We start from the raw sequence: 17,572 nt of genomic DNA, 5'->3' as shown, positions 1-17,572 counted from the left end.
CATGGTAACATTGACTGTTCTCCATCAGAACCTCAGCTTCTCTCACTGTAATACCAGCAGAGAGACCAACACCAACGGTACCGTCACCGTCACCACTACAGCTCTGCTCTCAGCGCTCAGCAGCACACAGGTTGGATGTTTAGTATCAGTGGACTCTGCTGCTCTCAGAGAGCAACTGGTCACCATTCCTGAGTTCAAAGATTCGTCTGATGATGGTGAGGAACTCTGACGTACAGTGCCTCACAGATATATTCACATCCATCAGTCTTAACAATTTTGTCAAAGTGCAACCACACACTTTTGTACTGGCCAACAAATGGGACAATGATTGTGAAGAGACTCTATTTCTAACAAATTAAAATATGAAACATCTGGTATGCATTATTTTAAGTATCTTGTGTCAATATTTGGTAGAATTCCCTCCAGTTTACATTTTTATGTTACTAATGTCTACTTTGTCAATGTATTAATATCATAAACACTATCATGCTTCATAATAAAGAAAAGACGTACAGATCTGTACATTATTCAAAATCCATCCATCCATTTTCTTTACACCCTTGTCCCTCAGTGGGGTCGGGAGGGGTGCTGGTTCCTCTCCAGCTAACGTTCCGGGCGAGAGGTGGGGTCACCCTGGACAGGTCGCCAGTCTGTCGCAGGGCAACACAGAGACACACAGGACAGGGACAATTTAGACAGACCAATTAACTTAACAGTAATGTTTATGGGACTCGCTGTTTATGGACTGTGGGAGGAAACCGGAGTACCTGGAGAAAACCCACGCATGCTCAGGGAGAACATGCAAACTTCTTGCTGCAAGGCAACAGCTCTACCAACTGCGCCACTGTGCAACCCTATTATTCAAAATATTACCCTAAAATAATAATTTATTTCGTTCCACAGCGGAGAAGCTGGAGCATACCGGGTGTTTTAATTTATGTATTAGATCTACAGGTAACCAAACTCAACCATCAACAATAAATGCATCTCACTTAGACTGTGTCCTACATCCACTCACACCAGTGTTTTTACTGCTAATTTAAAAGTTTGACTGTGATTGTGCTTCAGCTATTATGCTCTTGGTAGAAAATACGGGTAATGGGAGAAAACCTAAAGGAGAAGAGAACACAAGGTCAAAGGTTTTAATCGTCTTTTTTTTTATTAATCTGCCATAAACATCGCCTTTTCTCGGTGTCCATTGCCGTGTTGTCTGGGAAAATCGTGTAGTGTGAACTGTGCTTGGAACTTAACATTAGGACTTTATTTATTTATTCGTTTTTCTTATTTTACGTTTTTATTTTTTTGAAAATTGCCACTTTTGTCATATGTCAAAACATACGCGTCATGACCGGAAGTGAAAGTTTAAAAGCACTTCCATTTAAAGTTTAAAGGTACATAAGTTTTTGGCAGTGAAAATCAAATGGAGACCTGAATATTAAGAATAAGTTGTTTACGCAAAAGACGCTGTTTGCTCATATTTTAAATCAGAATTAAATTCTAATTTATTTTCGTGTTGCGCAGGCACCACTTTTTCAGCGTCACGTCGTATTGACAGTTCATATTTGAAATTCTGGCGCACAGATGGAGCACATACCTCCTGTACCGATTTTATTTCTCCTGTTGGGAATCTTTAATAAAGGTAAGATCAGAACATTTGTCTTTCACAACCTTATTCTAAAATGTAGCAGTTTTGGACAGTTTTGTTATTAAAAACGTTTTTAACTTTTGTTTATTTATATCATGTTTTAAAATGAAAGTAAACAGCAGACATATCTTTGTGGGAATAGAACGTCTCTTTTATTTGTTATAGCACGTAAAGGTTTTCATGTTCTGCATTTTGTCCTATTTCAAACACAAACTCAAACATATAATGCAAAAGATATTTTATAGATCAAAATCTGAAAAAGTGTGGCATACATTTCTGTTGAAGCTGCTTTACTTTATTATCCCTACAATACAATAAAGAGAAACTTATTGCATTAGAAGTAAAAGTGAAATATGTGGTGTCAACTGGTTTTTAGCAGTTAGTTAAAACTTGCCCTTTAATGACTTGTGCAAATTATTTTTTTGCCCACTTTTACTATCAGAATAGCTCATTCATGCTCCAAATATTGCATATCAACAACATTTAACTCTATTAAACTATTGAAGTTTGTGACTGTGATATGACAAAGTGAAACATCTAAAGCAGGGGTGTTCAAAGTCCGACTTTGGACACCCCTGATCTAAAGTATATGAATCGTTTTGCAAGTATTGTAGTGTTGTCATAAAAGCCACATACAGGTCACCTGATCTCCTTCATTCAGGTCTAGCAGCTGTGATCCAAACCCAGCAGACGGTGTTAGCAGCAGTAGGAGAAGATGCTCCTCTCAGCTGTCAGCTGCTGGAAACTAAAGACGTCCAGCAGGTCACCTGGCAGAAGGTCTTGGAGAAAACAGAGAGGAATATTGGTTCCTACAGCCAGTATTTTGGTGAAACAGTGAATGATGGATTTAAAGATAAAGTTCAGTTTACAGAAGCTGGACTGCAGAAGAACTCTATAGTTATCAGGAACGTTACAGAGGACGATGCAGGATGTTATCTCTGTCTGTTCAACACATATCCTGATGGAGCTCTGACAGCTGCAACCTGTCTGACAGTTTATGGTGAGAACCTTAGTATCATAGAGTTAACTTCTATAACTAGATGTTGATGCTGACCTCTGTTCTCTCCACAGAGCTGCATGGACCCTTCATTAACATCAGAAACTCTCCTCCATGGTCTGTTGTGACCTGTTCAGACACAGGTCAATCTGCTCCCATGGTAACACTGACTGTTCTCCATCAGAATCTCAGCTTCTCCCACTACAACACCAGCAGAGAGATCAACACTAACGGTACCGTCACCGTCACCACTACAGCTCTGCTCTCAGCTCTCAGCAGCACACAGGTTGGATGTTCAGTATCAGTGGACTCTGCTGCTCTGAGAGAGCGACTGGTCACAGTTCCTGGACTCAAAAAGATGCCTGATTATGGTAAGAAACTTTCTAAAACTCTAAGTTTATAGACTAATCATCAGTTTGGGATTCTCAAGCTTTCTTTCTTTGACAGAGTTTAAGAAACAATCTAATTTACGTCCTGATGAGAGTCAGGAGGCTAAAGATCTGAGTAAGTTTTCTTGTCTAAACGTTTGATTACTGTTTTCTGTGCTGATCCGTTAAGCTTTTCTCTTCTTTTTCTCAAAGAAATCCCCTTGATCCTTGGAATTGTCGCTGGAATAGTTTTGACTTGTTGTGGTGTTGCAATCATCGCCCTCTGGAGACATAAAAATGTCAAAAACAGGTAATTTTCTTCATTAGCCATTTTAATCCATGCCATATAAAAAGCCTCTTAAATTCTGATGGCTTTTCTGTTAACAGAGACGATGAGAATAACAAAACATCACCAAGACAAGAACCAATGGGCAGGTGAGAACAATTTGTAACAGAACAAACATTTTCTGTTTGAGTTTGATAATAGATCTGTTCATTCTAAATCTAAAAACCTTTCTTAGGTTAAGATTTCACCTTAGTTTAGTCAGTTTATGAAGTTATGCCTTATATATATATATATGTGAGGAGTACTTTGTATTCCTCATATATATAAATATGTACAGTGAAATTTAATGTAATATGAAGATTTTATTTGCAGATTTGCATTTTAAAGCTTTTTCTCAATGCAGATGACAATGAAATGGTGCTCTTTTTTCCAAAGACATCACAAATTCTCCACTTTAGGGAGTCATGATGCTTGAGGTTAATTCCTCTCATTGGAATTTCTTTTTAAGATCTACTAGCATGTCTTATTTATTTGCATAATCAGGTCTTTTAATTAAATATAATTTTATGTCATGCTGCCTGCCTGGGCCAGGTCTCCTTTGGAAATTAGGCTAACTTCTGCTGGGGGTTATCAGATTTATATTAATATTTACTTGATTTGATATTCAAAATTGTTTTTACAGGAACATGACACCTTTAATGAAGCTGACGAATGAGGTTAAACAGCGACTTTCCACCAAGAACAGTCCAGAAAGCAACAACCTTAAAGCACTTCCTTCAGCGGCAAAAAAACAGATTTTTTGCCGCTGACCTCTGACTTAAAGATCCGGTTGATCATTCAAATTGCTTGAAAACTGAATGGATCCCATTTGGAGATCTATTTGGTTGGATAAACTAAACTCTAATACTGTTTGTCTTTCCTTCTAATTCATGTAAAGTATTTTGAATTGCCTTTTTGCTGAAAATGTACTGTATAAATAAAATCACCTAATCTCAAGACATGTGTAAAGCTGTTCTGTACTTTCTCTTTCTATTGATTTTTGTCGTCCTAAAGGAAAGGAATGCATTTTGTATGTGTAGTTACAGCTTATTCGCTTAATTGCTTTAATTTTTTTCTTCCTGATGTCTGGTAACCAGCAGAACAACCTGTTTAAATTACCATATTGTGAAATCCTCTACTCCTTTACCCATTTAGGGTATAAAGATTTTTATCTTTGAGATAAGTTCAACCATGAAATGCATTTTTCTTTCTTTTAGGAACATTTACCTTAACTTCATGTTTCAAAAGAAGATTCATTTAACAGCCCTTTTGAGTTACTGCTAAGCAAAATAAACACATTTGCACTGTCAAATATCCTTGTTTTCTTTGCATATATTATTTTGACTTGACTGCACATACATTTCCTTTAATTCTTTATTTCTCTGTAATATATTTTGTTTGTACGCTGTGATCAAAGAGGCTCTGGACGTGCCTTTAAAAACTGCACCTGATAAGAAAGTAATTCAAAGAAAAAAATGAGTGATGAATTTGGTGTGACGCATATATCTAACATATGGGCGCAGGCGTCATCACGTCACTCCGAACACACCTGTCTGTTTCCGCCCAGCTCGAAATAAACGAGCAGAACAGGAAGTCTGGAGACTTCCTAAAAGACAGCAAAATGTCTCATCCTGTTATAACCATCTGTTTTTTCATCACCACCGTCCTTCACATCGGTGAGAAATTATTTGTTTTAACAGACCGAAGCAGATAAGCTAATCTTTCCTACGTTTTTAGTTTTTCTTTCGTTTTCGTCATGTTTTACTGTGGATGGATTTGATTTTAAACAAGATTTTAGGAGATTTATTGAGTTGCTACAACACAATAATTCGATGTTTTCTTAATATTTTACTAGCTTGTTTATCCCCATAGGGAAGGGCATCTATTATTGCTCGTCTAAACACTAAAGCGAGGTTTGGGGGCATTTTATGGTTTAATTTTAAATAGGGTAACCTTTAGTCCGAAAAGTGTGTGTTTGCGTGGGTGTGTGTGTGTGGGGGGTGTGTGTGTGTGTGTGTGTGTGTGTGTGTGTGTGTGTGTGTGTGTGTGTGTGTGTGTGTGTGTGTGTGTGTCGTACAAACCTTTTTTGAGCTTTCGTCAAGTTCAAAAGACTTGGTAATCTTGATCGAAATTGTTTTAACAATTAATGAATAATATGATCTAAGTATCCCACATTTTTTATGCATGGTAATCTGATTACGACGTCTCATTTTATCCAGAAACTTTGAGAGGAACTAAAAAAGGAACAGTCAATTATATACAGTTTCATTCCTTTCAGGTCGGTCGGCTGTAATAGAAACAAAGGAGACTGTGTGGGCAGCAGTGGGAGACCAGGCCTCTCTGAGCTGTCGGCTCACTGAGGATAAAGATGTTCTCCAGATCACCTGGCAGGAAGTCCTTCGTGACGGAGAGAAGAACCTCGCCACTTACACCAAGAAGTTTGGTTCTAGAGTGAGACCTGATCTGGAGGAGAAGATGGATTTTCAGTATGAATCTCTGCATAGCTGCTCTATGGTGATCAGGAAGGTGACGGAGCAGGATGAAGGCTGCTACCGATGTTTGTTTAACACCTATCCTAAAGGAGCGCTGATAGGCTGGACCTGCCTAAAACTCTGTGGTGAGTGAAGAGCAGCAGAACATCTGCAGATGGTGAACTCTTCTCTGTATGATGTAACATTCGTCATGTCTGTTCTCTCCACAGAGCTGCATGGACCCTTCATTGATGTCAGCAGATCAAACTCTCCTCCAGGGTCGGTTGTGACCTGTTCAGCCACAGGTCGACCTGTTCCCATGGTAACACTGACTGTTCTCCATCAGAACCTCAGCTTCTCCCACTACAACACCAGCAGAGTGAGCAACACCAACGGTACCATCACTTTCACCACCACAGCTCTGCTCACAGCTCTCAACAGCACACAGGTTGAATGTTCAGTATTAGTGCAAACTGCTGCTCTGAGAGAGCTGATGGTCACCGTTCCTGGACTCTCAGAGACGTCTGATGATGGTGAGGAACGTTTTTGAAAATTCACATTTATAGACGGATGATCTGTTTGTGACTCTGATCTTTGATGTTTTCTCACCAGGTTTGGATGTGGAACCTGGCGCAAGTTACATTATTATTGGTAAGTTCATGCTGAGGTTTCAGTTTTTACATTTACAATTTGGATTGTTCACATCAACATGTGTTCCTGTTTCTCCAAAGGATTGTCTGTGGTGGCTGGATTGGTGTTGGTGCTCTGTGTTTGTGTTGCTGCTCTCTTCTTTGTGCCGCTCAGAAAGCAGACAAAGAAAAGGTACTGCTGTCACAGTGTCTGAATGGTTATATCACCTCAGTAAATGTCTCAATCAGGTGATCAATGTTTGTGTGATGAAACTGTATTTGATCACACAGGGATCATAAAGAGCCATCAGACATCAACTCTCAGTAAGAGCCTTTTATTCTTGTTCTTCATTTACACCAATATTTCTTCATCTTTTATAATTATTTGTATTTATTATTAAAGTGTCCTTTAAGGTCACCTTAGTAAATGTTTAAATAAGCCGATTGTGTGATAAAAATATATTTAATCACACAGGGAACATAAAGATGCAACAAAAATCAACTCTGGTGTGATGGATGAAGAAGCGTTGGACAAGTTAAAGTAAGTCCCTTTAAATAGTCATTCCTCATTCACACCAATATTTATTCTGCTTTCTCATTGGCGTAAACGTAAAAATTATTGCTAGTTGACATTTTCTGAATTTAACGGCTGTTTGTGCATGTTCAAATCATATAATCAATAAGAGGCGCCGCTCTGGTCCTTCACCTCCTTTGCTCGTGTCCCTCCCACAAATAGTAATGGGCTCGACAGACGATTAACGATGTGGGACAGCGACTGTTTTAAACAAAAGTTGAAAATATTTCCTGTTTCTTTGTTGAGTCGCAAACTCACGTGTGTACTAGAGCAAGTGTCCCCTACGCCCCTATTTTGACTGCTGTCTGCAATCTGTATTTACAAACACTAGATGGCACTCCTCTTCTTATTACAGCTAACAAGAACAACAATTTATTTTACAAACTTATGGAAAAATCTGCAAAGAAAAAGAGTCTAAATCTAGTTGGTTTTTCATCAGTTTTTAAATCTATTTTATGTTGTCATTTGAGAAAAATACAGGAATTTCTTTGTGCATATTTTGTTCTTCAGACAGTTTAACTAGATGATGAATCACTAAACAGATAACTTATAGAACTTGGTAGTTATACCTTGAAGTTTAAATGTCTTCATGTAATTTGACTACTGTATTTTTTTTAAACCCACTTAGCGGAACACTCATGAATGGAGAAGAGAAGACAAACAGTACAGAACAGAGAATGGAAGACAACAGGTTGGTCTAATATTAAGTGGAAGTAGGAGTAGCCACTTAATCCCAAGTGATTAGGGGGTGCACATAATGCATACACATCACAAAATAAACAGTAGCACTCCTGTGCTTTCTCTTGCACATTCTTGAAATATTGGTCCACTTCTACATTTACTAACATCTCTCTTTTCTTTGAATTTCAAGCACTTCAGATTTATGTAGCCTTTAACTTTAGAACATTTTAAATTGTTAATATGTCACTATGCCTTCTTCTCATCTGATGTGTTCGTCAGATTTAACTCACTTTGCTTCAGATGCACAAAAAAAGGAAAAAAGTAAGAGCACAAAATAAGATGGTCTCTGTTGTTATTTTCAGTGTTTTGGAACCTCTTGTGGTGCCCACAACAGTGGCAGACATCGTATGTCCATCAGACCTAAAACACCGCTGCAACAAAGACCAGCAGTCATCAGAAAAACCAAGAGAAAAATCTGACTTTGAAAACCTTAACCATGAAAAGACTAACTGAGCCACTAGTTTGTTGTGGAAGAGATGAAACAGCCAAACCTGAGGTCAAAGGCTGTGGGAAAAGAACTTATGGTGAAGTTAGGCTCCTTGGTAAAATGTTCCGGCCACATCAGGACGAGACCCAGAGGAAGACGCAGGACTCGCTGGAGGGACGACATTTCTTGGCTGGCCTGAGAATTTGGGATTCACCCAAAGGAGCAATGCCTCCATGACCTGACCCCAGGTTAATAGGAAGATGATGGATGGAATGGACAATTAAAAAAAATCTTTGTAATAATTTCAACACCACCCTGATTTGAATTGGCTAAATCATGAATTTAAATATGCATTTCATTTAAACAAAAATGAAATGCATTTTTTATTTTAAATGAAAAATGCATTTAAAGTCCTTTTAAATGCATTTTAAAAGGACTTTAAGATTTCTTTACCTTATAAAGAAATGTTAAAAACTAATTTATTTATGAATTATTTTTTTTCTTTTAATTTTCCTTGTGTATTCTAAAAAAAGTTGTTTACACGTTATTTAAGTACTATTTCATAGCCATAAAGCATTTCAGATCAATATATCATAGAATTGATTATCAGTTTATTTTGATTAGGAAGTAGTTATTCTGATGAATTATGATAATAAATATTTTGGTAAAAGCCTTGAAGTTGTGATTTATTAATGTCGGCAAAAATTTTCTTGCCGCAGGTTATGAATAAATGCTCAGTAGATGCACAGTTGATTTGAAACATTTTTAAAATCTGAATAATGTGGATATGAAACAAACATGCTAATGTATAAAATATCGGATGATGGAAATGAACACCTGTCATCATATAAACACATTACCATAAAGTTTTTAAGAAGGTCCAGACAATAATTGGTCCAAGCAATATTTCCCACAAAATCACATTATTACAATATAACATTTTGAGTGTGTCATGTTGTTCTGATAGTTAAATTTCCCAATACACTTTCTCACATTTCTAGCACTGCAGTCATTTACCAGACTGGAACTGATAGAAAAAGCAGCCAAAGTCCAAAGAAAAACTTTAAAAGCTATTCAGAAAAACAAGTGAGCTCTTAAAGATGAAACTGAAAGGTTACAATGGATAGACGAAGCATGAATCCATTAAGGTTCATTTCAATGCTGTGAGCTTGTGTTTTAAAATAAACCCTGAGAAGTTAAACGTTTTTAGCCACTGAGTGATAAAGGAGACTGAACCATGTGAACGACACATTTTGTTGAAACATTTTAATTCACTTTTCATTTCTCCCATTCATTCAACCGAGTCAAAAGTACAGTTTTGTTTTCATAGACAGGAATGTGGTTCTCATGTTGTAACTCGTGCTCAGATATGTTTGTTTTTTCATCCATGTAAAGAAGTGTTATGGCTGGACTGGCTGTTAAAATGTAGCATGTTGTTATCGTGCTGCCATTTTCTTAGCTTCACCCATCAGAAAGGTGAGAAAAAAATACAGTTTTGTAAGGCAGAATGAATTACATTTTTCAGCCATCAAAACTTATCTTGTTTTTCATGATAGAGTACATAATGCCACAGGAGCTCATTTGATTTTAAAGGCAATTCTAGACAAGTTTCCAAATACAGAACAGTAACAGAGTTGGACATATTCTCAAATTGTACAAATCCTTTTCAATTGAGGAAAAAATAAGTGCTTTTGAAGGTCATCACATCTTTTTGTTCAAAGAGAACATTTTCAGTGTCAAGATGCATACAGTTTGAAAAAGATACTTTGCTGCGACTGAAAACCTGAAAAAATGGTTTGCAAGAAGTATTTTGAGTTATTAAAATAAAGTGTCCAAATGTTTCTGCTTTTCTTTAAAATTGAACAAGTAGCGTCAAAATCCTCTGATTTGCTTTTTATATAAAGTTTGAAAAACTTGGTGTAACTTATTTTTTAGTTAATTGCAATGTAAAGTTTGAAACGTTAATATCCAAATATTGATTTATGGAGTCATTTTATACAAATCTATCAAATAATTATTTAACAAATCTGTTTTTTTACTCCAGGTTTATCAGGCTGCCTTTTCAAATAAACTCAGCTTCTTGCATAAATTTGTTGACCCAGTAAAGTCGTTGATTCTAGATTAATCCATATAACAACTGATGACGTTATTTTATAATTCATTTTTAATCCAACACCTGACGCAATGACGTCACGCGCACTTCTGCGATTCAGTGGCTGTGAATCTTTAAACTTTCCGTCAACAATGCAACACGCTGCAGTCATCAGCTGCGTTTTTATTAGCAGCTTACTTCACACAGGTGAGGAGAAATTAATAATTCGTGTAGTTAATAGATGAAACGACGTACTCCGTCAACTTTTTAAAGTTTCTTTTGTTGAAACGTCCCCAAGTGCGTGAAACGGGCGATGTTATAGTGAGTTATACGATGACAAACAATAAATTATCAATAATTTATTGATAATATTTGAAGCATCTCTCCATGCTTTATGAGGAACAACTGTGCGCTGCTCAGAAAGGTTGAGGAGCGTGGGGGGTATCCTACTTCCGTGTTTTTATAAAAGCACGAACTTTGTTGAATTTGTGGTATGACCGGAAGTAATGTTAACGACAACGAACCATCTTACTACTTATAATTATAATAATTCTTATAACAATAATTACTATTGTAAAGGTTGAACTCGGAGTGTTTTCCAGTGACTAAATGTGACGGTAAGGCTGTTATGTAAACAGACATGGCGCAGTTAGAGACATATTTCACATTGAAGCCACACATTTCAGCTTATTCTATTGGAGTTTTATGTGATAAAACAAAACAAAGTTGTGCTTGGTTATGAAAGTAAGAGAAAAATTATTCATGACAAAGCAAACGTGGAAGAATTATAGTGTCGTAGCATACGGTATTGCAGGATTTATTAAGCTTTGCCTTCTTTTCGAACTAGATATGAAAGTTTTATTATATTTTTGGCCTCTTCTTAATAATTTGGGGTTTTTTCTCGGACAATTTGCATGTCCTAAATAAAGTTTTGGTTTCATTTTTATTTCAATACTACATCATCAAATGAGGAATTGAGCTAAAATGTTAAAATTGCAGATACATTTTAATATTTTTCTCTTTATAGGCCATGAGGAAAAGAAAACACATCTTAAGGTTACCGATGTATACAAGTTTTTGCGTGTCTCCATTTTTTTGGCCGGAACCTTTTATGTTAATATTTAGAGCCTTAATTTGGGAAACTTTTCTTCAGGTCGGTTTGCTGTAATAGAAACAAAGGAGACTGTGTGGGCAGCAGTGGGAGACCAGGCCTCTCTGAGCTGTCGGCTCACTGAGGATAAAGATGTTCTCCAGATCACCTGGCAGGAAGTTCTTCGTGACGGAGAGAAGAACCTCGCCACTTACACCAAGAAGTTTGGTTCCAGAGTGAGTGCAGGACTGGAGGAGAAGATGGATTTTCAGTATGAATCTCTGCAGAGCTGCTCCATGGTGATCAGGAAGGTGACGGAGCAGGATGAAGGCTGCTACCGATGTTTGTTTAACACCTATCCTAAAGGAGCGCTGATAGGCTGGACCTGCCTAAAACTCTGTGGTGAGTGAAGAGCAGCAGAACATCTGCAGATGGTGAACTCTTCTCTGTATGATGTAACATTCGTCATGTCTGTTCTCTCCACAGAGCTGCATGGACCCTTCATTGATGTCAGCAGATCAAACTCTCCTCCAGGGTCGGTTGTGACCTGTTCAGCCACAGGTCGACCTGTTCCCATGGTAACACTGACTGTTCTCCATCAGAACCTCAGCTTCTCCCACTACAATACCAGCAGAGTGAGCAACACCAACGGTACCATCACTTTCACCACCACAGCTCTGCTCTCAGCTCTCAGCAGCACACAGGTTGGATGTTCAGTAGCAGTGGACTCTGCAGCTCTCAGAGAGCTGCTGGTCACCGTTCCTGGACTTAAAGACTCATCTGATAGTAAGAAACTCTTTTAATGACTAAGAAACCATGAACCTTTTGTGCATTATATATGTATTCAAGACAGCAAGACTGCAGCTGTGGCTGCAAACGTCCAAGGGAAGATCTGTGACATAAAATAGGTTTTAGATGTTATTGTTAATCACTGCAAAGGTAAAACTGATGGTCACTTTGTGGTTCTGATGATTCATTTTTGGACAGGTTTGCATGAAGACTTTGAATCTGATGATAAGGACAAAGGTAAGTTCAGAATCAGGTGTTGGAGTATTTTTATTCATTCAGAAATGTTGCTGAAATCTTTTGCTCTTTCTCCAAAGGATGGCTTGTAACTGTTGCAATGGGATTACTTGTGGTGTTTCTCTGTGGAGCCTTTGGGGGTTTAACCATGTTGTGGTTCAAAAAGAAGCATCAGAACAGGTAACTATTTTCAGACAGCTTTATCATTTTATCAGCAATGTTTTTGTTTTTCCTCATTCTTAAATTCTGCATGTGTCACACAGGAAGAAGAATAACCCTGCAGAACAAACCGAAAATTATCAGTAAGACTCTTATTTGTTTCCTTTATTTCCTTTGAATATTCCTAATATCACATTTGCTCCACACTATAATAACATTTTTTTCTTTCCTTGTGTTCATTTATAAAAGTTTCTCATCTAAATCTTGTTTTTGTTTCTTTTTAAGGTTTGAAGAGCATCAGATACCTGAAAAGAACAACGACAATAGCACATGTGTCCTTATTAACAGACAAACTAGCAAGCAGCAATCACCAACACCAACAACTCCTGATACAGAAAGGTGTTCACCTGAGGGTATAAAACTACATCAAACACTATCTGTCAAGAAATCTCTAATATAATAAACCACTTGACTTGTATTTTAATGTTTAATGCAAGATGTTTTCTCATTTCCTGAAAAGTTTCACTTTTATTGATTGTTTCTGTCAGTCAGCAGCCATGTTGCCTTAACCATTGGCTTCAATGAAGCTCATCTTTCCTGCATGCCGTCGATAATTACGGAGCAAAAACGCTCACCGTAGGAAAAAAATACACAATTTATTCTTTGTGCAGTTACATATGCTACATGCTAACTGGAGCTGTGTAGTTACAATGGTGGCTCTAAAAACTATTGGATTTTAAAAAACATTGTTCACTTTTGTTTTGTTTTTTTTGCTCTTGTGACATAAGGAGTCATCTTAAATAATGACAGTATAAGCTAAGAAAGATGGTTAAAAGCCTTTATTATGAGTGTATGTCTGTATTTTTAGTATTTTGAACACTGTTGAGGTTGTCAGTTTTTATATGTATATGTGTAAAGAAAGAGACCATTTGTGTTAAAATATAGTGTTTATTGTTTTTGCTAAAACTAAATGGAAAGCAAGTGTAAATTTTTTTATATGAACATACTGAGATACAAAGTGAATTTGTTTTTTTCTACATTTTAATAATCCTTTCCAATACATTTTATACAAACGGAAAACTTGTGTATTTAGTAAAATAGTGGCACGTGTGGAAGAGAGATGGGTGTGTAAAATGAGCCAAGGGAACGTGTCAACCTTTATTTCATTATTGCTATAAACAAAGCAGACTTTGATATTCTTTCATTATAAAAAATCCCACAATAGCTGGACTTGATATTTTAAATAGATCTGGACAATTTTCATCTGCTGCTCCAAAATAGTCAAATTAAAAAGTTTTCTGCTATTTTTTGAACATTTTAAGCAAAATAAACAAGTGGAAATTCCCAAAGCCTGTGTATGTGCTCTGTGGTTTTAACTGCTTCATATTCTTACAGGATTTTTGTTGTGATACAGAAGAAATTAAAAAAAGTTAAATAAAAACTTCATTGATATGTGCAATGCACAAAGCAGGAGTAATGTCACTTGTTTAAAGATGGGACAAAATACACGTTGAACATAATCACATCTCCTTTCCTCATTTATTTTCTTTGAATTAAAGACTGCCCTGTATTAACATACTCATTTTTCACCAAGCTGCATTTCTCCTATTGAGACTGAAGGTGGCAATAAGCATGTAGTTACAGCAGTTCGCCACAAGTGGGCATGTCGATCACATTGAGTGCTTCTGATTACCCAACGACAGTTCAGCGTCGTTACGGCTGTTGAGTAACGGGGGCCGTCTAATCTGTCAACAGGTAAAATATAAATTGACACAATTATAGTAACGTTAGTGTCTGCAGCTGCACACAACTTTCCATATTCGAGGAAAGTTGACTGCTTATCCCAGACTGTTTAGTGGTTAAATGTTTTTGTGTTCGTTTCAGTAAATTAGCAATTAGAATGAACCATTCCGCTAATGTGAGACTAACACGGGTAGAAACTAGTTGCATCTGCTTCGTTACATCTACTTGAGTAACTTTTTTGGGAGTATTTTAACTACGCCGTACTTTTGACTTGAATAATCTTATTATGAAGAACCCCTTCTCTTGAATATATTTTAGGGTTTAATTACTTTGAGTAATTTAACTGAAAGAAAAACAATCTTGTTTTAAACATAAAATCTCCAGACTCAGACACACCTGCGGTTTTAGATAGCCTAGCTGTATAAGTTTTATATTGAAATAAATGCAATTTTTGCCTAATTTTGTTACCTTGTAATTATGCTATTTATATGAATTACTTTCGTTCTCATCTTTAAAATACCAAGATTTCCACATCAGTTTTACATTTTGATCCCTCTGATTATGTAATTTTTAAATATTAAATGATTGATGTTTTCATCAGCACTTTAGTAGCCTTTTTACCAAGTATTTTTTTACTTGAGTAATTTCTTGAACGGCTACATTTTACTTTCACTTGAGTAAAAATATGTTGAAGTATTTTGGGGGGGAACTCTATACACCTCTATATAATTGTTACGCTGCATTTGTTTGTGTTGCAGAAGAAGTTAGCAAAGGTGAAATAATTTATTTGAGCAATATTATTGATACTTTCTTAGATAGGGAAAGAACATCAATTCAGCACTGTAACGGCAGAACAGATCTGTTGTGGCTCGCTGGCTGTGTTTGCAGATGTGAAACCAACTGGGTCAGACGATGTGTGGACCCGTCCTCCCCCTGTGCCTGCTGCTGTGGATCCTGCGAGCAACACAAGGTATGTTTCACCTCCATACAGACTGCTGCTGGTTTTATGAGAACTAAAAAAAGTTCTCATAAAACATTTAAAAAAAGAACATCAGACAAATATGACTAGTTGTTTATTAATCTTTAGATTATTCTGACTATTAATTGGATTAAAAAAATTGGCACATTTTGCAGATTTTTCTGCTCAATTAAGACAGACAGAACCACTTAAATTTCATTTTTGTTTTCTTTGTGCTTGTCTCAAAAGGAGTGCCTTTTAGTTGATGAATACAAGAATAATTTAGCTTTAGCTTAAAAATTGCACCCTGTTTTTATATAAGTTTTTTCTACAGGTGTAGCAGCTGAGGTCCAAACCCAGCAGACGGTGTCAGCAGCTCTGGGAAAAGATGCCACTCTCGGCTGCCAGCTCCTAGAAACTAAAGTTGTCTCGCAGGTCACCTGGCAGAAGGTCTCGGGGAACACAGAGAAGAATATCGGCGCTTACTCCGAGAGATTTGGTTCATCAGTGTATCCAGAATATAAAGGCAAAATTCAGTTTACGGAAGCTGGATCGCAGAAGAACTCCATAGTTATCAGGAACGTCACAGATCAGGATGCAGGATGTTATCTCTGTCTGTTCTCCACCTTCCCTGATGGAAATCTGATAGGGAGAACCTGCCTGAAGGTTCATGGTGAGAACCTCGTTTGATGATCATTTGATGGCTGGTGTGATTTAAACGTTTCTGTTTCAGTTTCAGTGTTGCCTGTATATTCTGCATCGTATCGCAGAGGCGTCGGTAAGTTCACGGTCAGAGTTTTTTTTTTTTTCTTTTTCATTTTGCTGAACCACACGTCTTCTTCCTACAGGATGGCTTTCTATTGCTGCAGCAGTGGCAGCCTGGAATTTTTTACTGTCCTGCGTGGAATAGGTACTTCTATCAAACTGTTTTTTTCGTTGTTTTACCTCATTAATAATTCAAAAACAGTTATTTGCTAACATTTTAAATTGAATTACTTTTAAATCATTCACAGGAATAAAAAAATAACCTTCAAAGGACGCCAGAGAAAATGTAAGTCATTTATTCCTGAGCTTTGCAGATAGATTTATCGTCTTTTGCCACCTTTAGCACCTGTGTGTCCTTTGTGGGACACCATATTTTAGGGTTGCTACACTGGACATCAAGGAGGACCTGACCAAAGCAGCTGAAGAAGAAGAACTCTACTTTGACCATTAGTGGAACAAGCCAGACTTTCCTTCTTGATCGAACTGCAGCTCTTTCCTAATGACACTGTAATAAAAGAATGCAGGAATACCTGACAGGCAGCGTTCAAGGACAGACTGGTTGTTGTTGTCTCTAGAGCTGCGCATTTTGTTTCAGATGTTTTGCACAACTACGCTGCTTTAATCACAAAGTTAAGCAACAGATTAACTTTGTAGTTAATCTGTTGCTTTAACCTTTGTCAGGGTGTTACTTCAGGATTTGTAAGAACGGATGTCTTCTTAAAAAGATCCACTGAATCTGTAAAAAATAAAAAGAAAAAACGGAAATGCTGACTTTAGTTGTATTAAGCTTTATGCATCATAACTCTGCTTTCAAAATCAGAGGGAACTCCACAGTGAGATTCAAACAGGAAAGATATTGTTTGCTTAGATCAAACATCTGTTAATGAAGAAACATTAACAGATGTAAGTATTTACAATTACAAATACTTCTAAAAATAAAATTGGACAAATTGTTCCCAGTTTAAGAATTAAACTGTCATGTCTTTATGATGCCGACATGGATGTATGTCTGTTTTTTGATGAGGAAAGTCATGCTTTTGGTTGAATTGCTTCATGGGTGTCAGTCTAGCTGATAGATGTTCTCAAGAAATAATTTTTAAAAAGTAATTATTAAAAAAAAAAATTGATGCGCAATCAAACGTTCAAATAGTTTGGATCTATGTAATGTAATGGGTGATTTTATTTCAAGATGTGAGAATATACCCAAATCCAACAGTAGGTGGAGGTAGAGCTGCATGCATGATTTTAGTTAAGCAGTTTAAATGCTTCTACAGAGGTCGGCCTCTTCATTCGGACACTAGAGGCAGAGCAGGGAGCATATCGGAATAACTTTGGGTTTTTACGGACTACTCGCTGCTGTCATTGGGTAAGTTTCATAAGTTATTTTTTTTAATGTTAAATTAAAAAGGCTAAAGGTCCGTTCAATTTAGCATAAAATGAAGCTATGTAGTTTATCGACACGGTTTAAACACACCTGCGGGAGACGTTTTAAGCGTTAAAAAAATATTACCATATAATTTTATTACTGCAGGCTTGTTTGTTTTTTTCCTTTTTACTGCCTCTGT

At 36.9% G+C, this 17,572-nt stretch overlaps 5 protein-coding genes across 10 annotated transcripts in view; all 5 read left to right on the top strand.

Annotated features, from left to right (window-relative positions):
* The first annotated feature begins 1,291 nt into the window (after positions 1–1,291).
* On the top strand, positions 1,292–4,113 carry LOC103474593 (uncharacterized). Of its 2 annotated transcripts, XM_081615961.1 has the most exons (6): positions 1,292–1,639; positions 2,307–3,013; positions 3,090–3,146; positions 3,224–3,320; positions 3,398–3,445; positions 3,979–4,113. In XM_081615961.1, exons 2-6 carry the CDS (start codon positions 2,686–2,688, stop codon positions 4,103–4,105), a joined length of 657 nt encoding a protein of 218 aa, XP_081472087.1. In that variant the 5' UTR covers positions 1,292–1,639; positions 2,307–2,685; the 3' UTR covers positions 4,106–4,113. The 2 variants fall into 2 exon arrangements, with proteins under 2 accessions (XP_081472087.1, XP_081472080.1); XM_081615954.1 differs by lacking the exon at positions 1,292–1,639 and having other exon boundaries at positions 2,235–3,013.
* Positions 4,114–4,833: 720 nt separating this feature from the next.
* On the top strand, positions 4,834–8,838 carry LOC145554949 (uncharacterized). Its single transcript, XM_081615938.1, has 9 exons — positions 4,834–5,011; positions 5,614–5,952; positions 6,037–6,339; positions 6,419–6,457; positions 6,538–6,628; positions 6,727–6,759; positions 6,911–6,976; positions 7,638–7,700; positions 8,053–8,838. The coding sequence occupies exons 1-9, from the start codon at positions 4,849–4,851 to the stop codon at positions 8,201–8,203; spliced, it is 1,248 nt and encodes a 415-aa protein (XP_081472064.1). The 5' UTR covers positions 4,834–4,848; the 3' UTR covers positions 8,204–8,838.
* Positions 8,839–10,367: 1,529 nt separating this feature from the next.
* On the top strand, positions 10,368–13,893 carry LOC145554947 (OX-2 membrane glycoprotein-like). The gene is made up of 7 exons (XM_081615933.1): positions 10,368–10,476; positions 11,423–11,761; positions 11,846–12,145; positions 12,347–12,385; positions 12,463–12,562; positions 12,646–12,684; positions 12,827–13,893. Exons 1-7 carry the CDS (start codon positions 10,422–10,424, stop codon positions 12,999–13,001), a joined length of 1,047 nt encoding a protein of 348 aa, XP_081472059.1. The 5' UTR covers positions 10,368–10,421; the 3' UTR covers positions 13,002–13,893.
* Positions 13,894–14,205: 312 nt separating this feature from the next.
* On the top strand, positions 14,206–16,555 carry LOC103474536 (OX-2 membrane glycoprotein-like). Of its 4 annotated transcripts, none has more exons than XM_081615924.1 (7): positions 14,206–14,296; positions 15,173–15,254; positions 15,577–15,915; positions 15,976–16,020; positions 16,091–16,152; positions 16,256–16,293; positions 16,386–16,555. In XM_081615924.1, exons 2-5 carry the CDS (start codon positions 15,197–15,199, stop codon positions 16,150–16,152), a joined length of 504 nt encoding a protein of 167 aa, XP_081472050.1. In that variant the 5' UTR covers positions 14,206–14,296; positions 15,173–15,196; the 3' UTR covers positions 16,256–16,293; positions 16,386–16,555. The 4 variants fall into 4 exon arrangements, with proteins under 4 accessions (XP_081472050.1, XP_081472038.1, XP_081472043.1 ...); XM_081615912.1 differs by having other exon boundaries at positions 15,565–15,915; XM_081615917.1 differs by having other exon boundaries at positions 14,209–14,296; positions 15,104–15,254; positions 15,565–15,915.
* Positions 16,556–17,274: 719 nt separating this feature from the next.
* The window catches only part of LOC103474499 (splicing factor U2AF 35 kDa subunit), a 44,683-nt gene continuing 44,385 nt past the window's right edge, over positions 17,275–17,572 (top strand). The window contains exon 1 of one of the 2 annotated variants that reach the window (XM_008425565.3): positions 17,275–17,373. The gene's annotated coding sequence lies outside the window, so the exon portion shown is untranslated. The remainder of the gene's footprint in view (positions 17,374–17,572) is intronic. The other variant, XM_008425581.3, reaches the window with a different exon arrangement.

Source organism: Poecilia reticulata, chromosome 2, assembly GCF_904066995.2.
Source record: "Poecilia reticulata chromosome 2, P_reticulata-male-v2, whole genome shotgun sequence".
NCBI classification, from domain to species: domain Eukaryota; kingdom Metazoa; phylum Chordata; class Actinopteri; order Cyprinodontiformes; family Poeciliidae; genus Poecilia; species Poecilia reticulata.
This window is presented reverse-complemented; position numbering and strand designations above follow the sequence as displayed.